At 31.8% G+C, this 26,203-nt stretch overlaps 2 protein-coding genes across 2 annotated transcripts; both read right to left on the bottom strand.

The window, feature by feature from the left end:
- Positions 1-2,141: 2,141 nt before the first annotated feature.
- On the bottom strand, positions 2,142-11,226 carry LOC111715104 (uncharacterized). Its single transcript, XM_023490356.1, has 8 exons — positions 11,119-11,226; positions 10,235-10,569; positions 9,163-9,352; positions 5,512-5,673; positions 4,541-4,697; positions 3,934-4,012; positions 3,491-3,620; positions 2,142-2,393 (listed from the first exon to the last, which is right to left on the bottom strand). Exons 3-8 carry the CDS (start codon positions 9,348-9,350, stop codon positions 2,324-2,326), a joined length of 786 nt encoding a protein of 261 aa, XP_023346124.1. The 5' UTR covers positions 9,351-9,352; positions 10,235-10,569; positions 11,119-11,226; the 3' UTR covers positions 2,142-2,323.
- On the bottom strand, positions 10,018-26,185 carry LOC111715096 (EH domain-containing protein 1-like). The gene is made up of 9 exons (XM_023490349.1): positions 26,075-26,185; positions 24,595-25,916; positions 24,324-24,462; positions 21,978-22,069; positions 19,073-19,144; positions 11,416-11,499; positions 10,998-11,002; positions 10,235-10,569; positions 10,018-10,100 (listed from the first exon to the last, which is right to left on the bottom strand). The coding sequence occupies exons 2-9, from the start codon at positions 25,726-25,728 to the stop codon at positions 10,018-10,020; spliced, it is 1,944 nt and encodes a 647-aa protein (XP_023346117.1). The 5' UTR covers positions 25,729-25,916; positions 26,075-26,185.
- Positions 26,186-26,203: the final 18 nt, after the last annotated feature.

Raw genomic sequence — 26,203 nt, 5'->3', positions numbered from 1 at the left:
AAATATTTTATTTGTTTCTTAACTAACATTTTACTAAGATTGGAAGGATTTACAGAACAATCATTTGCAATACAAAATAAATTTCTGCCAAGAACTGTGTTGAGGTCATTTTTACATAAATTAGAAAGAAATCTAATGCAAAGCTTAGAACTTGCTTCAATAGTCTCATAGAAAGACACACATCTGCTAGCTAACATAGTTTTTACATGTAAACATTGTGAAATACTTTCAATCAAGTACCTATGCGTATCTCTAGGTACATTAAAAAGAATTCTAATAGCAGTATTCCATGCTGTATACAATTTTGAAACACATTGGGAACTCAAGTCCCAAATACTAGATCCATAAAAACTACAACAGTAAATATTATACAGTTTCAAAATGACATCAGGACTGTTAAAATAAAATTCTTGGTTAAGAGAATGAATTTTTGAAATGAAAATAGCTCGTTTTTTATTGCAATCTATGGTCATTGAATTATCACTTTGAAGAACATTTCCTAAATGTTTTAAGTCGTTAACAAATGGTAAAGGTAATTCATTCAATAAAATTGGGGTTATTTCATTATAATTAATCCTTTCTTTAGAAAAAATAAGGCATTTAGTTTTACATTTTTCGATTCGAATATTTGTACTAAATTTCAGCTTAGTAGCTTTGGCAAAAATTTCACAAATTTTCACCATTTCCTGAAGACCTGTTCTGCTAGGAGAAAGCAGGATAATATCATCTGCATATACCCAGATGCCCATATAGACACCCTGGATTTGGCATCCAATAGTTGAACATCGTAATAACTTGATAATTTTATCATTTAGTAAGAAGCAATTTTGGTTAGGCTATAACATTTCTACTTGCAATGATATTAGGGTTGAAATAATCAAATTCAGTTTTTTTTTAAATATAACCAAATGACGTACTTTACCTTTTTGTGTTTTTAAAATTCACGGAGATATTGCAAAATTTGTACAAATCTCAATTTTTATAATAAATCAAAATGGTCTTAATATCTTCGTCAATTTCTTACGACACGAAGACGTAAAGTTTCGTTTTATACTTTTGTTGCCATATGCATCAAATATCAGAAATCAAAGACGACTTTCAAGGTGTCTCTAAATTCCCATGTTTATTGGGGCACCCTGTACAATACATTCCAACTAGAAATTAATTCTTTTGATATGGTTCACTTTTTATGCAAGGGCGTATACAGAAATAAATAATAATTGAATTGTAAATTCAGAACATTTGACTTCTTGCATATCTTGGACTAGCGGGCACTAGAAAAACGATTGACCATCTTTTACTGACGGGGAAAATATTAAAACAAATCTATCCTCTCAATCCGTTCTAGTTTAGTTTTTTTCCGCTCAATCTGTCCTGGTTTAGATTCTTCTTTGTTCTCTTTTTATCCTCTATCAATCTGTTTTCACTTAGTTTCTCCTTATATCCTCTCAATCCGTCCTAGTTTAGTTTCTCCTTCTATCTCTCAGTCCGTCCTAGTTAAGTTTCTTGTTCTTTCCTCTAAATCTGTTCTTGTTTAATTTCATATTAATCCTATCATATATCAGTCATAGCGTTCCTTCATTTTTAAAGTCCATTTCACTCCTCCGTTTTTGTCTCATGATTTGTCCTCATTAAACTTATATTTTTCCATCTATTCATTTTCATTTTCCAGCTATTCATTTTCATTTTCTGTATATTCATTTTCATTTTCCAGCTATTCATTTTCATTTTCCATCCTTTCATTTTCATTTTCCAGCCATTCATTTTCTTTTCCAGCTATTCATTTTCATTTTCCAGCTATTCATTTTTATTTTCCAGCTATTAATTTTCATTTTCCAGCTATTCATTTTCAATTTCCAGCTATTCCTTTTTTCTCATTTATACAAAAATGGCAATTACCATTCTTTCTTATCTCTAAATTGTAAGATTAACTTTAAACAATAATTTATTGGCATAAGAAGGGTTACGTCTGATTTTAAATTGAAAACTATTAAAGAAGTTGAGTTTTTAACAAACTTACATTTTCTAACTCCTATAGCTTTGCAACCTGATGGTGTAAACCTTTGATATTTCAAACTTAGACTATTTGATCTAACAGAATTAATAGTTTGAAATATCAGAAAATCAGAGTTTGTGGCAAACTCATTTCCGTTTTTTATTTTACGAATTTTATTACAAAGCTGTTTTATTTTACATATTTTTATTAATTTTGTCACACACTGGCTGGATTAGGTTGTCCTCTAACTTTACTCGAATAAACAATAGCACTGACCGGGTATAGTATAAAGAAAGAATGAAAATTTATCAAAACATTTGATTGCCGCTAGATGTCACTGTATTCTCTCTGCAGTGTCTTTGTGCTCATATGAACTGTATCTGTCCCTCGACATTTCCTAAATAATTATCAATGTATTAATTATAAAGATATTTTTCTTTTATCAACTTTTTTTCTCCTACATTAAGTCAAATTAAAAAAATATTACAAAAATAAACATTATTAAGTTTCCTTTCAGAAAATTTTAGTTTCGCGTTATTACCAAGGACTTTACAGATTTTCTTACATTTTTCTAACAATAATAAACTTTTTAAAAAATCTTCAAAAGCGCGCTTGTAAAATTGAAATAAGAAATATTTATAACCTAATAAAAAAACCACGAATTTATTGATAGGCAATAAAACTGAAAACTTCAACTACAATTGAGCAGAGTGTCCCAATAAATAATGGTTTCGACAAATGTTTTTCTTTCTTTCAAAATTATCAGAATCAGGGTCAGTCAACAGAAGGAAAAAAAATCAGAAGAAGAGAATTGATGAAAAGAAGGAGAATCAAATCAAAATTTTTCTGTATCAGCTATCAACTGTATCCAAATAATAAGAAAATTCAAAAATAATAATTTGTTAGAAAAAATATTTGCAATCTGATGTTATAGTAGACCTTTCAAACTATGAATTTTTCTAAATCAATTAATCAAAATGTGAAATATTATCAAAAAATTGAGTTTGAGTCCAATAATCATATTTTTCTTTTTTTTTGTTAAGTCTCCAGCCATCAATCCTAAACTTATTAACTTATGATAACATTTAACTCTCCTGATCAAACTCTCAACCTTTAAAACTCTGACATTTCACTCTCCAGATTTTAACTCTCTTACTACTCTTATTAGCCAACCTTTACCTCAAACTCTAATTTTATAAACCTTAGACATTTCCAGTCTTATGTCGTAGATCTTTGATATTTTAAGTTCTTAAAGTTTAAATAGTCCACAAGTGAAATAATAATAAAAAATTAGAGTTTAAGTCAAACAATCAGTTTCTTTCCATCTTTGTAGCTGTTGCATAAATTCCGCAAATTAGTTTAATTGAGAAAGCGCCGGGTGAATCATGCGTGTAACTTTTTAAATGGAGGGTCGCTTTAAATCATGTCACTGTTCCATTTAAGGCTGGGATCATAATTCTAACCTCCAAACCTCGGTCTCACTGGCCTCCTCACCTGTGAGCTACGACTATGGAGGCTGATGAATGACCTCTTTCTGAGGTTTCAAGTTGAATTTTCTCAACCTTCATCCCGAGATCCAGGTTCTCACTCAGCAGGGACTCCAGGTTCAAATCCAGCTGAGCACCTTTAAACAAAAAATATATTTTTATCTCTCCCAGCGTTTTTTAAAAACCTCCAAGTTGTATTTTGCAAAATTTTATGTAATAAAAGTATAATGTGAAATACATCAATAATTTTGTTTTATTACGTTCAATACTCATATATTTAGAAACAAAAAATGTCCAGTACTATGTGCTCTTGTTTATTACTCGTTGGAATGTAAATAAATCATTAAGCTAAAGCTTATTGATCAATAAAAATAAAAATTAAGTAAGTTTGTTAGCTGTCTTGAAAAAAATTTGTCAGAAAATTTCACTTTTAAAAAATATATAGTTTACCTAATCTAGTTTCTGTATCTTCAGAATCAATAAACGGAATATCTGGTCTATCGTTCAAATCTCTAGCTGCAGACTCCATCTTGAAAAAAAAAATAAAATAAAGTGACTGTCCACGTTATTTAAAGTGGCCTCCCATTTACTGAGTTGCATGGTCACAACGATACCCTTTAAATCTATGTGTGAGCAATGATAAAGAAAATATCGTCGTTTTTACAAAGTACTTGTAATAAATCGGGCATGCGCCCCTTTAATGGAAGGGTCACTTGAAATTACGCCGACAGTCCCTTTAAACAACATTTTAGATAACTAGAAGGATATAGCTTTTCATTCACAGCGGTTTCCTACAGGGTTATCCACAAAGGTTGAGACAATAAAGACGACCTGAAACTCATATAATAGGACAATTGTAAGTTTAAATTAAGTCTTAAATATGAATTCGACGGCTTATTTAATGATTTGTCAAAGGAAGAAAAAGGTTTACAGTTGCAGAAAACCGTGAATGTTAGGAAACATAAATTCCGCACAATCGTCTCTGAAGTCTCATCCTTAGTGGGTAGCCCTGTCAATTTTTAAATGTTAAATAATGATGCAATTCAAAATATATCACCTTTTCAGTTAGAATCTGAAGTTTTCGTCCTAATTTCTTATATGTGAGATCTTCGTCATTTTCCTCATCCTTGCTCTCAGGGTTCGGAGAGGACAAGGACGGTTTCTTCTGTACTAAAGCGTACTCAGTGTTCGGATCAGGTTCAACCTGCTCTAGCCTGAGTTCAGAGATGATTTCTAATTTTTGGATATTTAACAACAAAAAATTTTATAAGAAACGATCCAATTAAGAATGTGTACTCAATATTTTACATTTTTGATTATTGGCAAACTAAAGATGCTGTTTTTCTATTTAAAAATATATAAAATTTGACCATTTTCTTGCACTTTGCGCTTTTTAAAAAAACGTTGGGAACTTATGGAGGGCTATAATTGATTGTAGAAATTTTTTCAGCAAATAAACTTAAGACTTGTTGCTAACTCTAATTTCCTTATTGTTATATCTTCGCTGCAACCTGATGGTGTAAACCTTTGAAATTTTAAACTAACACTATTTGATCTGAACAAAATTATAATTTGAATGTTTGAAATAGCAAAGTGCTACGACAGCGGGCCAGCGATTTAAAAGATTCAGGAAAAGACTCAGGTCAAAGCGGTCGTTGGGCCTTATTTACAGCTTATGCTTTCGGGTTTTAGTTGCATCTAATTTTGCACAGAATTGAATTTATAAAACCGGTTTAATAATGTATTTGACGTATTTTCATGGTTGGAATTGGCGCATTCCGAGTTTTGATGAGAACAAGACTCAACATCGAGCATTATTTTCCACTAAAACCAACCAAGGTCGGTTTTATTTTCATTTCTATCTCCGTAAGTCGAGCCTAAGATATCGCAACTAGAAAATTAGAATTTGTGGTGAGTTATCAGTTCCTTTTCAACCAGTGACTTAAGGAGTCGGCCATTTTTCTTCTTTTTTTGCAAATGTTTCCCAACCAAATCTTAAGATTAATCAACAATAGAAATTCCATTTCCCTATATGTATTTGATGTTATAGTTGTTGTTGTATGTTCACTGATGAAACTTTCTTCTACATCTTGAATGAGGGTCGATTGTTTGTCTGTGGTTGTGTGTTTGTCTATTTCTACTTGGGTCTGGTCCTCAGCGCTACGGGGTAGGAGAACCCCTTTATTGTACCTAAAATCATACAGTAAACAAATTATTATGTATTTTATTTTTAAGTTTTTCGGGTGTAGGACGACATTTCTAAAGTTTGCTACACAAGTCAATTCGATCTCAACTCTACAATTGGTTTTAAAAATACATTTTTGAATTTTGAAGGATCGATTAAAGATATATCTATTTAAAATCTTTTACTAGTATCATGAAATATAATTATTTTCAACTTTCATAATCTGTGTCCCAAAGATTCTAGGGGGGTATTTACCCCTAAGATTCAGAGGGGGGTAATTACTCCAATGATTCTAGGGGGGGGGGGGGTAAGTAACCCCAATAACCCCCCTTATTTACGCCACTGGCTGGCGCTTTTTTTATGAATATCTTTTTGTAATAAGTAGACATATAAAAAAGTTTTCTTCATAAAATGTTGTTTCTAAAAAACATATCTGTTTGTTAATTTTCTTTCTGTAGTTGTTCAGATATTTAAAAAAAATAGCTGTTATAGCCTAATGATTTGAAAACTATATGCCGCCTAATTTTTGCAAGTGCTACAGATTTGAAATACATTTGAAATACATATAAATCAAATGATAATTACATTTTCTTTAATTTGAGCATCGCTGAAATTGCCTTTTCTCATTATTTAATGCATTATTTTGCAGGCAAATTAACTTCTATAAATAATACAATTTCAAACAAACTCTACAAAGTTAAAGTTTTTACAGCCCAAACTTTGATTGTAAAAAAATATATCATGCAAATATTAAGGATATTATAGATCGACTACCGTGCTTAAATAATCTACAAATTAGTCCCGTAGAAATTGACAATTATATATAACAGGAAGATCCTTCCTGGAAGACTCTTTGGGTGAGGTACGGAAGCTCTTAAAAATTTAAATGAAGGAGTTAAACATGGAAGTCAAAAGAAAACTCTTTTTACTTTTTATTTTGACTTAAAAATAAATTCATAAAATTAAACAAAAATGCAAAAGGATAAGTTACTGCATTTCTCAACTTCAAATATGTACTTAGAAAAATGCTGTAATTATAAGTGATTGTCTGCGTGAAAATTAAATTCAAATGTTTTAAGTGTCATAGTTGGCTTTATTCAAATAAAAATTATGTTCAAAATAGAAATTCTTCATGGTATGTATCTTAAAAAGTACACAATTTTTGTGCCTTTAGGCTTCCAGGGCGCTTTTTACACCTATTTTAGTAACAATTTTAGCTGTTCAATCGTTTTGCTCAAGGTCTATAAGCTTAAAGTGCATTATTTCGTTAGTTAAGCTGAACTTTTCCGATTTTTAGGAAAAACGCCTATTTATTACTCACTATAGATAAACACTAATTGTTTGAAAAAAAACATATATATATATTCTTTAGTTTGAAGATATTTGAGAAAGAAACCGAAGAAAAAAATGGAAATGATTTATCTTTGCTTCAGAGACACAGACACATTTTTAACTCTTTTAAGCTGGTACAGTAAAGATGTTTATAACAACACTAGTTTTCATTAGTCTGTTCCTAATAAACAACGTTTAAACTATTTTTCACGTAAAAAACACGAACAAAAATAAACCCTACAAAGCTTAGCTCTTGCATTGCATTAAAATTTCAAAAAACGCATTATTTTGCATATTTTGTTTTTTAATGTCCTGTGAATGTTACACTGACTGAAGAAAAAAATTTCGTCCCTAAACATTTCTAGTGAGGGGCAAGAAAAATGTGTATTATACTTAACCATGAAAAAACTACCTCACCAATTCAGGATATTTGGGCGTAAATTTCTATATTTGGGGGCATTCTTTTCAGTTTTGGGTGAATCTATATTTCATGGCCAAATTTTATTTTGGAGGCAGTTTTCAGTTAGGGGAAACTTAAATCTATGTTTTAGAGGGATTTTTTCAGTTTGGGAAAATATGTGTATGGGAAATCTTAAATATTTATTTTGAGGACAAATGTTTTATTTAAGGGCATTTTTAAAGCATATGAAGGGGCTTTTTTAATCAAAGGGTTATTTTTCTTGTTTGGCGCAAAACTTCTTAATTTTGGAGTAATTACCTTTAAGTTGGGTGTATTTATAAAACATTTGGGGATAAAAATAAATTAAATTTAGGGGCAAGTTATAAATATTTGGTGGCATTCTCAAAAAAAGGGGGCAAATTTAAGTCTGGTGGGGCATACGAATGTGTGAGTATATTCTAAAAATCCAATTTGGGGGCATTTTTTTAAGAAAGGGGCAAAAATAAAAAGAATCTGATCTAAGCTTATATTGGAAAATGATTCAGTGGAATTTGAGTTTGCTTTAAGAGTTAGGGGCATAAATGATTGTAGGTCAAAAAATGACTGTGGGGGCCTAATTTTTTTCTACAAATTTTCGAGAAAATGAGTTATATTTGGAACTATATGGACCCCTGTTAAGGACTTCATAGGGGGCAATGCCCCCCTTAATCAGGCTAGGGGGGCCTGGCCACCTTACCCCCCCCCCCCCCTAGTTGTGCGACTTTATTTTTTCCTCCATAAAAACCATAATGATTTATCCTATTATAAAGATAAGTTTAATTTTACACCTTGATAAAGATAACAAATTAAAATATTGAGAAAAGTTTGATAGTTTTATAAATAAATGTTGGCTAGGAATAAAACTAGGAGATGAAAGATGTAAAACACTATAACGGGGCGATGAGTAAATATAATAAACCTAGAAACATTGAGGATTTAGAGGGAGTCAAATAGGAAGACGACATCTGATCTTGTTAATTTTTCTTTTTTTCTTTTCTTAAATCCAAATGTGTTTATTTTTAATTTTGTTTGCCAGAACTTAAAAAAATAAGATAAGACATTAAAAATAATCTTAAAGTCGCAAAGTTATAAGAATCGAAACCCTGTAAAGAATGTTTTCCATTCTAAGTCTGTATACAAATGCGTTTTTTCGGTCTTTTTTTTAAAATACTTTGTTTACATCTAACTATTTCTATTCTTCAGCTCTATATAATTTAATTATGTTTCTAAACCTTAAACGAACTCATAAACATTCTGTATAAACATTTGAAACATCAAACAGATGAGAGATTAAATATTTTACCAAGAGATTTAGAAATACATTTTCCAAGATTAATTTGGAGACGGAAAAATTTAATGTTTGCAAACCAAGGTGTGTATACTGAAGGAAGGGGGATATGTTTTCAAACCAAGGTGTGTATAATAAAGGTAGGGGGATAAGGTTTGTTAACATATTTGATTGTGACAATTAAACTGATATAGATATATAAAAAATAATAAACAAAGGTCGCAACTTTATTGGGCAAACACGTTAAAGATAAAACGTACACAAACCTATCTCTGCAGGGTTGCGGGGCAAAAACACAAACATTTATTTAACTGTGATAAAAATAAAAGTAAAAAACTAGGTTCAAATTATCTGTCAAGGAATTTCAGAATAAGTTTAAAAGTTTCTTGTTGAACTAATCAATCAAAAATATCTTGAAATTATATCAATAATTACCTAATGGTGTGTAAATCCTGGGGTTCAGGAGGAATATTTTTCTTCAGGTTGGTTCCAATATTGGAGGAGGAAGGAAGGTTTGACTCAGGGTCATCGAAAGGAGTGGGAGCGGATTGGATTAATTTTACTCCTCTCTTCTCCATATGAGAACTTGTTAAACCAGTAATATCTTCCAGTTTACCATTCATATCTATTCAAACATAATAATAGATATTTTAAATAATAATAATAATAATAATAATAATAATAATAATAATGATAATAATAATAATAATATAATGTTTAAGCGAAGGAAAAGAGTATCTAAATGTTTACTGGGATAAACCGTTGATTAATTGAATTTTATATTTTCTTTATAGAAAATGATTGGATTATAAATGAAGCAAATCTTGCAAGAAGATAATTTCTGATAAAACTATTGATACAAGGGACAGTTCATGGAAAGCATATCGGACCATTCAACAGAATTTTTACCACAAATTTAAATTTTCTAATCTCTATGTCTTTGCCACCTGATGGTGTAAACCTATGATATTTAAAACATAAACTATTTGATCTAAAAGAATTTATAGTTTGAAATATCAAAGGTCTACGACATAAGGTTGCAAAGTTATAGGGATAGAAAATCAGAGATTGTTACAAAAACTTAATGATTTTAACTAATGAAAATATCAAATGTCATTTTAAACATAGATATAGACATAATTCTAAAAAAAATTTTGACGCTTACTTTTGTAGTAGTATTGTAGTGTTTGTAGTAGTATTGTAGTTTTTGTAGTAGTATTGTAGTTTTTGTTTGCTATCAATGTTTTAATTAGAAAGCAGTCCCTTTTTGAGGAGAAAAGTCTGGGCAGATTATAGAAATGATAAAGAATGTATTTTGAGTTGAAAACTCGTGATTAAAGGTTTAAATGTTCCGGTTTGTGAGCCGAGTTCAGCTGAATCAACAAGACATTAATTCCCAGGAAAATATTCAAACTTGCAGAAACTTTGGATATTTAATTAAATAATTAATTTGCTGAAAGCAGAAATTAAAAATCCCCCAAAAGTGAAGAAATTAAATTATGCTCACCGGAGAATATTTCAGAGATTTTCTGTTCCCGCTCCTTTGCTTTTATTCGTTCTTCCTCCTTGTCATAAACTGGAAGATGGGAATACTTAGAACTATTCCCATTGGAATTACTTCCGGGTTTTTCTTTTTTCTTCCCGGATTTCGATGATTTATGGGAATTGTTTTCCTGGGTGATTTTGGATTTTTGTTTTCGCTGAGAGGGTTCAGATTTAGGGAGATTTGGAAGTTTAGCGGAGTCGTCTCTGATGGTATCGGAGCGCCTGTTCTCCACCTGTATCGGACCTTGGGAACTACGGAAGTTCAAGGTTATCCGTTCTCCATTAGATTTATTTCTCCTGTTCACACCAGAGATAAAAATAGGAATTAATCATACAAACTTTTCTTTTCTTCTTGTAGATACAATAAACATAAATAAATCAAAGTGGTGAAACTATTAGGGATATGTTAAAGGTAGTTGGGTAATAAACATATTTTCAAGATGGCGGGGATCTATGAAATGGCGGTAATATAATCAAGATGGCCAGGAAATATTCAAGATGGCGGGAATGTTTTAAAATGTTAAGAGGAAATCTATGGAAACATTTCTTGCAAGGAAAAAATGTTTTTATAATATATATAAAGTATATTTTGAACTTTAGAAATAACTTCTATATTTAATGACTCTAAAGATGAAAATTTAAAAGATGGTTGAATAAAATGTAAAATCACAAACTAAAATAAAACAAAATAATTTATCACAAGTTTGTCAGAATCCTTTCCCAACTTCCACTAGTTAGATTAAATTTGGGTTTAAATGGAGTTAGAATTTATTTTGACCCAAGACCGGACCCAAGGGACGCAAAATAGATAAAAAAAAAAGGTTCGGCAGAATTATCTCTGGTGACCTATGTGAGCTCTGAGTACCAGATCCAAGTCCCTTATGTCAGTATGAGTCGTTATCACTTCCCGAACCACCGCCATTTGTCATCCTACTGCGCCCCGCCATCCACTTTATTTTTAGATCTAACCCCGAAGAAATATTACCCGTGACAGTTTTTCTACCAGAGACATTAATACATGAAGAAAAAATGAATGCAAACCAAACCACATGTTTTCCAAGCAATGTTGTGTATTTTTTCCAGCATTACCAAATGGAAGAGGTAAAAAGGATAAACTTGTAAGGTTAAAAATGTAAAAAATACTTTAATATTAATGAGATGCATGGAAAGAGCAAATTCGTCGGCGTCCAACAATCCGTCCCCGTCCACATCTGCTAATCTCCACACCTAGATATTTTCAATTCTACACGTCAAATTTAAGTAATTTTTCACGCTAGAATACAATCTTAAATATCTTTATCTTAAGTTATTTGCAAAATGTTTCGAATATATGATTTTCTAATATTTGTACGTAAAATTAAATGAATAGATGACCTATGAGGTTTCAAAGATTAAAAACTAAACTTTCAATCTCGGATAAGTTGAAATTGTACCGTACTCCCTTTTATGTACCGGCATGGCCTCCGGTATATGTACCAAATGTTTCCAATATAAATATATGTACTATACCGAATTTTAACAATATAAATATATGTACTGTATCGAATTTAACAATATAAATATATGTACTGTACCGAATTTAACAATATAAATATATGTACTGTACCGAATTTAACAATATAAATATATGTACTGTACCGAATTTTAACAATATAAATATATGTACTGTATCGAATTTAACGTCAAAATGAGTTAAAACCCAACCTAAAACCTATAGTTGCGGTCAAGTTGGGAACTATAATATTGACTATAGTTAAGTTGGGAACTGTAACATTGACTATAGTTAAGTTAATTCTCTTCTCGCAGGGAATAAATTACCGTAAGTGTTGTGGATCTCGGGATCATACCACTGTACATTCCAGTTCATTCCATGTATCGGACCGAATTTCAACTTGCTAGAGCAAGCAGTACAGTACAAATACAGACTATATGAGGCCAAACATGACTGTATGGGCCAAATGAATGATACCCTTCTAGTGAAATTAATGTTATGCAGATCTACGGATTAATTTCATTCCTCTTTGATATCCCGTGATGGGCATACCCTGCAGGTATATCCCGTAGTTGGCATGCCATGATTAGAGAACTGTAATTGAGATAACACGCATTAATCCTCAAATTTGAAAGTGTTTACATAGGATATCGACATCAAGCGTTCAAGATCAATGATACTCGACACAAAAACTCCAACCTCCGATCTGAGATTGGTCAAATCCATTTTATAGTTCCATGTTTAGGACTGTTTGTTTATTGAAGTATTTCTCACAGTTTAATCCATTTGAACTCAATTGTATTTGATCTCCAATCTAAACACTCTTAACATTTTCCAATATGTGAAATGTTGTATTTATTCTCGAAATATCAGGAAATAGTTCAAATTATGTATAAAGTGCAGAACAGTCATTATAGTCAAACAAAGGGCGATCAATAGATTTTAATTTCTAACTAAATTTTTTTTTATTCTCCATGCATGTTCCGATTTCCGAATATTTGTTTTCTCTGCATGCTATCCTATGCTAGCCAAAGGAGACCTAAAATTTAATTATTATTTTACCTCTAACCCTTTTAATTTGTAGCGAACACTCCCTTTAAACCAAGAAAAAATGTACCAAATATCATTCAAGTTTTAAATTCACAGAGATTTTCATCCTGGCGCTTTGGTTCGGCCGTTTGGCCAGCTATATATCTAACATATATATTTATAACGAAGAGCTTTATTAAATAAATATAGATATATACTTCATGTGTATAGATATAGTTTTTATCATCATTTTATCTACACTTCAGGGTTTTCATATTTTTAACTCGGGTTGCTGTCTACAATCTTCAAAACACTTAGATAATATATATTTATACATTTTACAAAGAATAATGAGTTTAGATCAGATTTCAACAAACTGTTTGTATTTCCTGATTAAGAAGAGATCCAACACTAAATTCAAGGCAAAAAAATAAATAGAATTGTAAGCGTTAAAAAGAACATATTATTATATTTAAAAACCAATGAATTAAATTAATCTAAATTAAGTTTTTCCAACTCAAATTTGTTAATCTTTAACTTAGCAACCTGATAATAGCGTAAACCTTTGATATTTCAAACTTAAATTATTTGATCTAACATAATTCATAACTTGAAATATCTAAGGTCTACGACTTTGGGTTGCAAGATACATCAGATTATGTGGCAACGACTCAATTCTTTTAACCCTTTCATGATCGGGGGTATTCCCCCCCTTGTGTTTTTTCTTGTTAACCTAAAAATGGCTTACACTAGAATGTTGAAAATTCTTTACTTTTAACTTTATTTCTAAACAAATTTTGTAAATTTATTTTCAAGCATATGGGTAGGTTGGGGGACGGTCTAAAAACTGGTCGGTGTTTAAAAAAATGTACATTTTTTTATTAATTAAAATAGGGCACAAACTTATTTCCTCTAAAACGGAAAGCAAAAAGAAACTGATTTTTAAGAATCTAAGAATGTTGAATTTACAATACGGAAATTTAGAGAAATTCCCGAAAAATTCCACAATATAACAACCTTAGAAATTCAGTGTGCTTTAGCTCTCGCACACAAAATATTAAGCCAAGTATTTTTGATAAGATAATTACGCAGAAAAAAACTATCGACAGCTTTTCAATTTAACGAACAGTTTGTGTTAAAAATTAGGTCTAGAATTCTAGCGAGCTTCTTTTAAGGAACTGAAACTGTGATACCCCCTCCCCCAGCACCTCCTCCTTATTATGAACAGATATCACAACTCCTCTCTTACAGGAATGGATATCACAACTCCTCTCTTTAAGGAATGGATATCACAACTCCTCTCTTTAAGGAAAGGATTGAATATGCATACTAGAGCAATAAATAAAAGGATTTAATATCTGCTTTATATATATATTAGAGCAGTAAATTAAAGGATTGAATATCTGCTATATATACTAGAGCAATGAATAAAAGGATTTAATATCTGCTATATATACTAGAGCAGTGAATTAAAGGATTGAATATCTGCTATATATACTAGAGCAATGAATAAAAGGATTGAATATCTGCTATATATATTAGAGCAGTGAATTAAAGGATTGAATATCTGCTATATATATATATATTAAAGCAGTGAATTAAAATATTAAATATCTGCTTTATATACTAGAGCAGTGAATTAAAGGATTGAATATCTGCTATATATACTAGAGCAGTGAATTAAGGATTGAATATCTGCTATATGTATATATTAGAGCAGTGAATTAAAGGATTGAATATCTGCTATATATATTATATAGCAGTGAATTAAAGGATTGAATACTGCTATATATATTAGAGCAGTGAATTAAAGGATTGAATATCTGCTATATATACTATAGAGCAGTGAATTAAAGGATTGAATATCTGCTATATATATTAGAGCAGCAAATTAAAGGATTGAATATCTGCTATATATACTAGAGCAGTGAATTAAAGGATTGAATATCTGCTATATATATATATACTAGAGCAGTGAATTAAAGGATTGAATATCTGCTATATATACTATAGAGCAATGAATAAAAGGATTGAATATCTGCTATATATACTATAGAGCAATGAATAAAAGGATTAAATATCTGCTATATGTACTATAGAGCAGTGAATTAAAGGATTGAATATCTGCTATATATATTAGAGCAGTAAATTAAAGGATTGAATATCTGCTATATATAACAGAGCAGTGAATTAAAGGATTGAATATCTGCTATATATGTAAGAGCAGTAAATTTAAGGATTGAATATCTGCTATAGAATTAAAGGATTGAATATCTGCTATATATACTAGAGCAGTGAATTAAAGGATTGAATATCTGCTATATATATATATACTAGAGCAGTGAATTAAAGGATTGAAAGAGAAGGAAGAAAATGCAGTTCTACAATATATTCAAGGGTTCTTCAATATTCGGTTTATAGTGTTGTGTCAGTTATATTAAATCATGGAGAATACAAGATTACAAAGTTACCAGTATATTAAACCATGGAGCATACAAGATTACAGAATTATTATTATATATTAAACCATGGAGAATACAAGATTATAGAGTTACCATTATATCAAACATGGAGCATACAAGATTACAAAATATTATATTAAACCATGAAGAATACAAGATTATAGAGTTACAAGATTGCAGATTTACCATTATATTAAACAATGGAGAATACAAGATTACAGAATTATCAGTATATCATGGAGTATTCAAAATTACAGAATTATCATTATATTTAAACCATGGAGAATACAAGAATACAGATTCACCCGTAAATTACTTCAAAAGAATACAAAATTACATAATTTTAAAATCATGTAATTAAATTAATAATAGGTTTAATAATTTTCTTAATCATTTCAAATCCAACAAATATTGAAAAGTTATTACTGACAAACTATAAACCGTAGAAAAATCCCCGGCAAACCAGTTGAAACAATTAAAATATTTTTGAATATTTGTAAAATTAATCTGTAAAATCATCTGTATTTCATTAATATCTCATACTATGGAATACTTTTTAAATTCCAAAATAAATTTGTACTTTTTCAGACGGGGTCATGGTATGAGACTTTTTGTTATTATATATGTATGTACTATATGCAGTTTATTTATTTATATTTTAATGATTACTGCAGTTTGATTTGTTTACGCGGGGTTTGAAATAGAAAAATGACATAAGAAAATAAATCTTAGAAGTTCTTTTCAACATTCAATTTTATTTATTTGCTTTCATTACTTAGAAGTTTATATAAAAATATCTATAAAATATAACACTCTTTGCTTATATACATATCTTTCTTTAACATTTTAAAATTCCACGAGCAACGCCGTTCAACTCAGCTAGTTTGTAATAACGAAGTTTCAATGTTTCAAGGATGTTATCTTAAAATGTATTTCTATCTTATACGTTTTTATTTTTCAAAACGTTTTTATCTTAAATTTATTGAAACGTTTTTACATTGAAACGTTTTTTCTTCTTAAATCTTTTTTTTCTATATTATAACGTCTTTCTATCTTTATACGTTTTTATACCTGAAAAGTTTTATCTTAAAACGTTTTTCCATTTTAATACGTTTTCCTATCTTAAAAATATGTTAAATTATGAACATTTTTTGGAATGTCTCAAAATCCACAAGTCACTTTCATAGAACAAACACAATTGAAAAACATTTAGTTTCAAGTAAGAAAATATCTGAAAACACAAAGTTGCAGGATTGCACAAATATAATAATGTTGATTTTATCTAGGACACAGCGGTCTAGTATTTATTCATTGCCACTTGTATTGATTTCATCGAGGACACAGCGGTCTAGTATTTATTCATTGCCCCTTGTATTGATTTTATCTGGGACACAGCGGTCTAGTATTTATTCATTGCCACTTGTATTGATTTTATCTAGGATACAGCGGTCTAGTATTTATTCATTGCCAGTTGTATTTGTATTTTAACACTAAACAAGAGATTTGCAACTTTCTTGCAGTAATCTTGCTAAATTGCACAAACCTTTTAGTTTCTAATGTACTTTAAAGAGATAGAACCTTAAACGTTTATTAAAGGGACTGTAAGCTTAAGTGGTCATTTATATAAAGATGTCAATGCCCGATTCACAACGGCACCCTTAAAATCTTTGTCTAAGATACCAATATTGATTATTTTAAAAACTGATTATTTTTAATTGGAGGGTCTCTGAAAAAGTGACTTGCGCAATGCGGATTTCTACTGTGGGAAAATATATGATTTGAACACTTTTAAACCTTAAAAACAGTTAATTGATGGTGAGATAAAGGTTTCAAGGGTACCGTTGTGAATCAGGCATTGCCATCTTTGTCACTTGAAATTAAGCAAGATAATAAAAGATTTAAAAGTGTACTTTTTCATCCTTGTTTTTTTTACCGTGGGCAGAAATGTTTTAAAAAATAAACCTTTCTTTGTTTTCCGTTTTTTAACAACAAAAATACAATAAATTTCCCTAGTTCTCTGTTCTCTGTTTTCTGTTCTCTGATCGTTAAATGGCCCCATGTATTGAAAACTATACAACTATTGTCTAGTTTAAAAGCTAGAATTTGAACCTCTCAAGGCTTGTTTACACTCTTTTCTTCAATACAAGATTTAGTACACGGAGAATCCGAACCCGTCCTAACATCGGTCTGGGTTGGATCAGATCGGAGAAATAAATATCCGCTAGAAACCCGGGATACAAAATACAAATAGTTCAGAAGAAGAGAGGGAAACAGTATGTTTAGGGGAATATAATGCATTTTTTAAAGATCATAAAAAAGTGCAGCTTTCTTTTTCAATTTTGTTGATAACTATCCAATCTAGACCTAGAAGGAAAAGATCAAAGGAAATGAGTTCTTTCTCAAACTCTTATATTTTCTAATTCCTATATTTTCTGATATTATGAATCCTATTGAATGAAATAGTCCAAGTTTGAAATATCAAAGGTTTACACCGTCAGGTTGCAAAGATTTGAGTTTGTCCCAAAAACTCAGCTTTCGCCTAAGGACTATAAATTACTTTGTACGACTTTGTTAGTTCGTAGCTTCTCTAGTTTTGATTTTACGAGGCATGATAAAACAAATCAAATTTCTAAAATTGTTTATTCTTCTCTTATCTTATCTTTTATATGTGTTCAAAAAGAGGGTTTATGATCAGGGAATAGGTATAAAGGGAAAGGAAATGGCGCTGGTCCGGCATGAGAAAGCCAGTCTCACTGCTTTGCATACAAGTTCGGTAAACCTTGCACATACTCTTTTGGTACAGACACACAACATGACTACAGTCAAGGTAATTGCAGAACAATGTCGTCAATTATAATTAAACTTAAATAACGAGTAGTTTATTGTAAACTTTAATCAAATTATATTCTTTGCATGAAAATTTATAGTGTTGACTTAAATATGTAAATAATATTTTACTTGCATATTAAACTTATTTTTAAGTAAACAATTAACAATAAAAAAATGTACTCTCCTAGACTGCACAAATACCGAGATTCTTACGTACTGTATAAACCTACAGTACACACCTATATATATATGATATACCTTACACACACTCTTTTGGTACAGACTCACACACATGACGTTTCCGCCCCCTGGTTATGATGGATAAAATGAAATATTTCAATCTAAATGTAAAATTTCTTTAATTTGACGTAATGTAAATGTTCTGTTTGGAAAAAGAAATACTTTTTAAAAAAGTCAATAATATCATCTTCATGTTATTTTGTTCATGTAATTTGGTTTGATCCTGCATCTTTTCATCTAATTAAATCAGTTTCCAAGATTACAAGATTATAGATATGAATAAGTGATTGGATTAAGATAAGACAAAAATTCAAAGTATTATAAAGTCATTCTGGAAGCGAAAATGTTTTTAAAAAATTCAAGAATTTAGAAATACATTTGTTAACATATTACAGAAATAATAGCGTAGACCTTTTATTATCCGATTATTGAGAAAAAGTTGGACAACAATCAAAAATTTGGAAACAGTGTTTATTCAAATATGAAATCCTAAACCATGTCTTCCCAATATGTGAACATTTATCTTTGTTTAATAGATAACATTGGGAAATTATGGCTCAAATATGGTTGGTTCCACTTAAAATCGTATTCAATGTTTCAAGATTTAAGCCAGCGCTCAATTGAAACCGGTTTTTGGGGGATTTGAGCCGCGGCTTAAATTCATTAAATTCGGACTCAGATCTCTTGAAATAAAGTTTAAAATCCTTTAAAATGACCACCCTTTTAACCCACTCTTATTTATATTTACCTTGGCTAAAACTGGGTTAGGAAGACGAGATTTCACCATTTCTTTCTTAGCAACAGAACCGGTTATTTTCCCCTATAAATAGAATCAGTTAAGTTTTCCTATTATACAGAACCGGTTATTTTTTCTTCCCAAAAACAGAACCGGTTTTTTCCTTATAACCAGAACCTGTTATTCTCCTTTAAATAGATTTAATAGAATTAGTTATTTTTTTCTATAAACAGGACAGGCAATTCTCCTATAAATAGAATCAGTTATTTTTTTTTCTATAAATAGAACCGGTTGTTTTTTCTAAAAATAAAACCGTGTTTTTTCTCTCTAAAAGTAGAACCGGTTATTTTTTACTATAAACAGATCCAGTTATTTTTCCCTAAAACAAGAACTGGATATTTTTCTCTAAAAACAGAACCGGATATTTTTCCTTCGGACGGAGCGAAGAAAACTATTACTTTTCTTTATCAACAGAACCGGTTATTTTCCTGATAAACTGATTTTCTAATCCCTATATCTTTGCAACCTGATCTTAAAAACCTCTGATATTTCAAATTATAGATTGTTTGATCTTGTAGAATTCATTGTTTAAAATATCTTAGGTATACGACATCGGTTTGCAAAGATATAGGATTTAGAAAATCAGAGTTTGTGGTAAAGACTCAATTGCTTTAGTTGTTGTGAAAATGCAGTGGACTGACTAGATCTAAAATATGTTGTTTATTCTGATTTTGTATCTTCTACATAAATAATTCTTGACTGAATCTCAGTTTACAAGATGTATAAAGTATGAAAGGAGGATTGTGTGTACTGTGTACTGCTAACAATATGGAGGATTGTGTGTACTGTGTACTGCGAACTGGAGGAATACGGGTTTTAAATCTTTTGATATCCTTTAATTCAGTCTTTCATGGTCTCCACCATATTGTTGACAAATGGTGTAAACAACCCTCGACAAACATATTAAATTTTTGTTTAAAAATAACATTTGGCCACCGTCCTCTCATATTGCTTCTGGAACCCATTCTAGTCCTGCTGAACCACCCATGATTTTGCTTTTCTAGGTGAGGTTGGTTAAGATAGATAGATAATCTCAGGATGTTGCTATATTTCAGAAAAAAGAGCTGTGGTCCCGGGCACATTTAATGATGAATTAAAAATAATGGATTTTATTTTTCAATTGTTCATTTTCATCTTCTTATAAGACTGCAAGAACTTTTATTCAACTGTTTTTATTTAGTAGATTATTTTACGGCAGTCACATTTCTGAATCTCATCAAAATGAAAAGTTTAATCAAGAAATAAATTTTTTGCGAGAGAGATAATTAAACAAAATAAAGAAGTTTATAATTATTGTTCAATAAACTTCTTTATATTATTCATCATACACTTAATATACTTCAACATCTGCAATAAAATATATATAAATGAGCCTATTTCTTAACCCTTGCTGTTGCAACAAAGATATTAAATCTCGATCTCAAAATTTTATTTTTAATGTAGACATGATTTAAGATAACTCTTTTCGCTTAACAACAGTACAATCATTTAAATCTGAGATAAAATGATTATCCTTGTATTTTTATCAGAACATTGATAACTTCAACTGCTTATCAGTACGAGTGGCTTGAGTATTCATGCAGCTGAGAACATAAAGGAAGAGTTTATGATAATTTAAAGGGACTGTAAAGGAAAAATGAAAGGGGGTATAGGCTGAAAGCTAATCACTTTAGCTCTTGATCATGACCCATGAAAGTTTTATCTGATGTTCCTGTCTCGAGAAATTGATATAAAACCGTGTTAAATTATACGAAAGTTCATATATGTAAAATTTAGAAAATCTCAAACTTAAATCACGTGACCAGAACTATCACCAATGGCAGAGCAGTATACTGGTCACGTGTCTCCGCCTGTATCACGTGACCACTTTACTGCACTGCAATTGGTGGAATTTCTGGTCAAGCAATACGGACGTATAAATAATATTATGAATCAAATCTATAAAAAATAGAAATAACAAATATAAAATTAGAATTGGAGTAAACCTAAGTTACAATTAGCTTTCTCTGGGATATCATCGTTTTCAGATTGGTTGCATATTTGCTGAATTTGATCTTTTTAAACCCACTACTTTTATACAAAATTGTATATATATTAATTTTCGTATAAATTTGAAAAAGTTGTAAATCAATTTCTCGAGATAGGAACATCAGATATAACTTTCATGGGTCGCGATCGAGAGCTAAAGTGATTAGCTTTCAGCCTTTACCCCTTCATTTTTCCTTTACAGTCCCTTTAAAGGCAGAAATAAAGGGTTAAAAGTTTTGCCGACAAACCCTTTAATGTTGATTAAACTTCACCAATCTAACAATTAGATTAAATAATATCTCAGAAATACATGGTTGCATTTTAGACTTTCCAAGTAATTGAGACGAAACTTATGTAATTTAAACCATGATTAAACATTTGGAATATACTTTTTGAAATAAACTTATAATAAACACAATATATAGTATAAAGTGTATAATAAGGGGACAGAGGGACATGTCCAGTTCCAATAATGCCCCTAAAGGCTTTGCCTTATCACAATTGCATGATATATCCACCTTTTCTCTTTAAGAATTGATTATTTCCAATGCTGTTTCTCTTTGATAAGACTTGCGGGTTTCAGCTTTGAAAATAAAGAGAAAATAGTTTGAATCTGAGAGTTTCAAAAATGACCTTATTTTCCTCATTATTGATTAGATAACGTGGTACAGATGTGAATTTGGCATACCCCCTTTCTATAAGAGGTCACTTGAAATTATAACAAGACATTCATTTAAATAGAAATCTATTCCTAATCATGAATGATCATTCATTCTCCCCTTTTCCCGTTTTCGAAACCTTGAGGTTAGGATTCCTGTCTTATATTTACCTTAATTGGTCCAAGCTGGCTGAAGATAGAATCCCATTTTGATCTTTCCTTTGTTACAATCCATTCTGGTTCTCCGTAACCAAGATCAATTCCTAGATAATCGATCAAATAAGAAATCAAGGGAAAAATCAAGTCAAAAATCGAGTGAAAATGAATTATGTAGAAATAAGAAGAAAAGAATAAGATTATGAAAAACAAGATGAAAGAAGAATGAAATGGTCTGGAACTAGTTTAAGGATTTAAATTGTTAGAAAGCTTCTCCCAGTTCTCCTAGTTCACCTGAGTACCCTGATTATAGGTCTAGGTTTACGACTCCGGGTCCGGAAATGCATAGATAGGGTAGATAGATAGGATATATTGATAGATAAATGGAGAGATAGATATTTAGATAGATAGATATATAGATAGTGGATTAAAGTAGTATACACAGGGGGCCTAGACAAGGATTAAAGTAGGATACACTGGGGTCCTAGACAAGGATTAAAGTAGTATACACTGGGGCCTAGACAAGGATTAAATTAGTATACACTGGGGGCCTAGACAAGGATTAAAGAAGTATACACATGGGGCCTAGACAAGGATTAAAGTAGGATACACAGGGGGCCTAGACAAGGATTAAAGTAGTATACACTGGGGGCCTAGAAAATTATGAAAAGGAATTGTCTATTCACTAATAATAATGGCTTCGGTATGTGTGTAAATTATTAGACTCAATCGATTTAATAAAAATGAAATATATTTTTATACTTGCAAACTATGGTTCTTAATGAATAAAAGACGAGGTGTTTAATAGTATTGAAACTGCTAGAGTGCTGAAACCCCATTTAGGCCGTAATATTTTGTAAACATAAATTCACGGGAAAATATGAGCAATTCTGAAACTTGTAATGTTTTGTCATTCTTCGGTCTCTAGCATTTTTAAATGTTCTCAGAAGTTGACAAGCGTTCGACAATTTTGGCGAAAAATAATTTCATAATCTTGGAAAATAATTTTACACCAGGGCAGATTCAGTTTATTCATGAATTTGAAATGACAATTTTAATGATTTTTCGTTTTTACGTTCCGTGGATTTCTAATAAATTCCCCGTCGACAAACATAGATTTCCCCAATCTTAAAGCTTCAAAGGAGGAGGAGGAGGGGGGGGGGAGATTGCAGTAATCTAAATTTCAATAAAACTCCAGGTAGGAAGAATGGATACAGGAGGATAGGTTTACTAGGTTTAGGAACTATATGAATAGAAGGATAGGTTTACTAGAGCTAGGAACTATATTGTTAGAAGAATAGGTTTACTAGCTAGGAACTATATGGATAAAAGGATAGGTTTACTAGCTAGGAACTATATGGATAGAAGAATAGGTTTACTAGCTAGGAACAATATGGATAGAAGAATAGGTTTACTAGAGCTAGGAACTATATGGATAGAAGGATAGTTTTACTAGAGCTAGGAACTATATGGATAGAGGGATAGGTTTACTAGAGCTATGAACTATATGGATAGAGGGATAGGTTTACTAGAGCTAGGAACTATATGGATAGAGGGATAGGTTTATAGAGCTAGGAACTATATGGATAGAGGGATAGGTTTACTAGAGCTAGGAACTATATGGATAGAGGGATAGGTTTATAGAGCTAGGAACTATATGGATAGAAGGATAGTTTTACTAGAGCTAGGAACTATATGGACAGAAGGATAGGTTTACTAGCTAGGAACTATATGGATAGAAGAATAGGCTTACTAGAGCTAAGAACTATATGAATAGAAGAATAGTTTTATTAGAGCTAATAACTATATGGATAGAAGAATAGGTTTACTAGAGCTAGGAACTATATGGATAGAAGGATAGGTTTATTAGAGCTAGTAACTATATGGATAGAAGAATAGGTTTACTAGAGCTAGGAACTATATGGATAGAAGAATAGGTTTACTAGAGCTAGAAACTATATCTATAGAAGAATAGGTTTACTAGAGCTAGGAACTATATGGATAGAAGAATAGGTTTACTAGAGCTAGGAACTATATGGATAGAAGAATAGGTTTACTAGCTAGGAATTATATGGATAGAAGGATAGGTTTACTAGCTAGGAACTATATGGATAGAAGAATAGGTTTACTAGCTAGGAACTATATGGATAAAAGGGTAGGTTTACTAGCTAGAAACTATATGGATAGAAGAATAGCTAGGAACTTTATAGAAGGATAGGATTACTATCAAAGTTAGGATGAATAAAAAGTTATTTTTCAATCAATGAGAAATGCTTTAGGGCAGAAATAAAAATCATAAAACTTTATTTCTGAAAGGTTTCAAATAATTTTCAACCTTTGGATAACTAGTTCAAATCATACCTTCACATTTTTGGAATCCAAAAGGAGAATTTACATCCTTGACGTCATCAAAGGCTCCTCCTCGGATCACAGGCTCGGCAAAATCGTTGGGAACAATCCCCATCAGCTCTGAGATGTCTTTGTCCAGCATGTGATTAACCTGGTTAAAGTGCACCAAAAATATTTTTATGAAGATTATTCTTAAAATTCACAAAGTTTATCTACACATTAATTTCTGCAAAAATGCAAAAGTTGGAATAAACTTTAAACTTTAATAGATGTGCAAACTTCCCTGTGCAATTAATTTCTCTTTTAAAGTTGGAAACTTGGCAAAATCCGCCTGAGCAAGTTTGTCTTGCATTCCTGTAGTTTCCGGTAGATCCGAGCTGGCGAGCATGTGTTCCTCCTGGATCTTCTTCATCAAGGTTGGCAAGGACTTGATCAACTCCTTCTTCTTCCTTCCCTTACCGAACATCTTTGGCATGTCCTCCTTCAGGGAGCTGATGATGTAAGCGTGAACCTTCGCCATCCTGGCGCGCTTGATAAAGTCGTTTAATTTCCTCATGGCCGCATATCTGGGAAGATCCTGGAGGTCGTCGAATAAACTCTGAAGTTCCTTTTCAAACAGCCTCCGGTAGAGGTCATGCTTTAGCTGTTGGTCCCAGAATGAACCGACAAAAACCTTGGGACACTCTGGGACATGGATCACCTTGGAGATAGACCACATGAGGGCCCCGTAGACACGCATCAGCTCCTGGTGGTCCACCTGGTCCGCCTTGTTTAGGACGATCCTCACCTTGTCTTCGTATCCATGGATGGCCTCGATTGACCTCCTGAACTCGTCAGAGATATCGAGCTTGTTTGCATCAAAGAGCAGAATGATTCTATCAACCCTCTCTGCAAACCATTGGAGCACTCCGACGAAATCATATCCGCGGTCGGTTCTCTGCTTTTCGCCGGAGAGGATACCGGGAGTGTCGATCATGGTGACACACTTTAACACCGGGCTCTTGAGAATAGAACACTGGAACCGATTGAGGAACGACCCACCGAACTTGGTGAGAGGGCGGAACTGTTTACTTTTATCCACCGCAAGGGCGTTCCCGGGGATAACTTGCTCATTTTCTCCGTACATAACTGCCGTGAAGGAGTCTGTGGTGGGTTCAGGTCCAATCCTTATCCCAGGGTAATCCCGCTCCAATAGATACCGGATAAATGTCGTCTTTCCGGTTGAATACTGTCCGACAAGTAGAACCATGGGTTTCCCATCAAAATCCGGGTCATTGAGAGCAGGAGATACAAAATCGTGGAAATCGTAGGCTTCCTCTAACGGGAGAAGCTTACCACGATATATTTTCTTTAATCCGTCTGCCACTGTAGCATAGAACTGGGGTTCAGTGTCCTTTTTCCGTTTAAAGAACGACATGTTGATTATCACCCTTTCTCCGGGTTAGAATATAGACCGGGAGAGCACTATACGTCCTACTCCAGTATAGGCTATGATCTAGGATTACTAACCCTTCCTATAAACATGTTTCTCCGACTCTGCTCCCAATCCAACTGCAGGGCGGACCCACGCAAATTTTTGGTTGAACACAAAACTGTGAAACTGTCCTAAAACATTAATAAAATGTGCGGCGTAAGCATTCATTCATTCATTGAATCAAAACCAGTTTTTTCCAGACATGCAATTTTGAAACTGATAAAAAAGACAAGCTTTAAAATGCGCGAAATATATTGCAAAGTTCACAATTGATAAGGGTGTAATATACCGTGTGGATGAGCAACTTTAGAGTTTGACCGGCGCGTGTGTCTACCTGAATACTAGCTGGGACTAGCAGGTCCCAGGTACAAGCCTAGCTTTCAAACCTTGCCTGTTCGACCGGCCTCCTAGCCGGGAC

This window comes from Eurytemora carolleeae, unplaced genomic scaffold (genome assembly GCF_000591075.1).
Source record: "Eurytemora carolleeae unplaced genomic scaffold, Eaff_2.0 scaffold1703, whole genome shotgun sequence".
In the NCBI taxonomy this organism is placed as follows: Eukaryota; Metazoa; Arthropoda; class Copepoda; order Calanoida; family Temoridae; genus Eurytemora; species Eurytemora carolleeae.
This window is presented reverse-complemented; position numbering and strand designations above follow the sequence as displayed.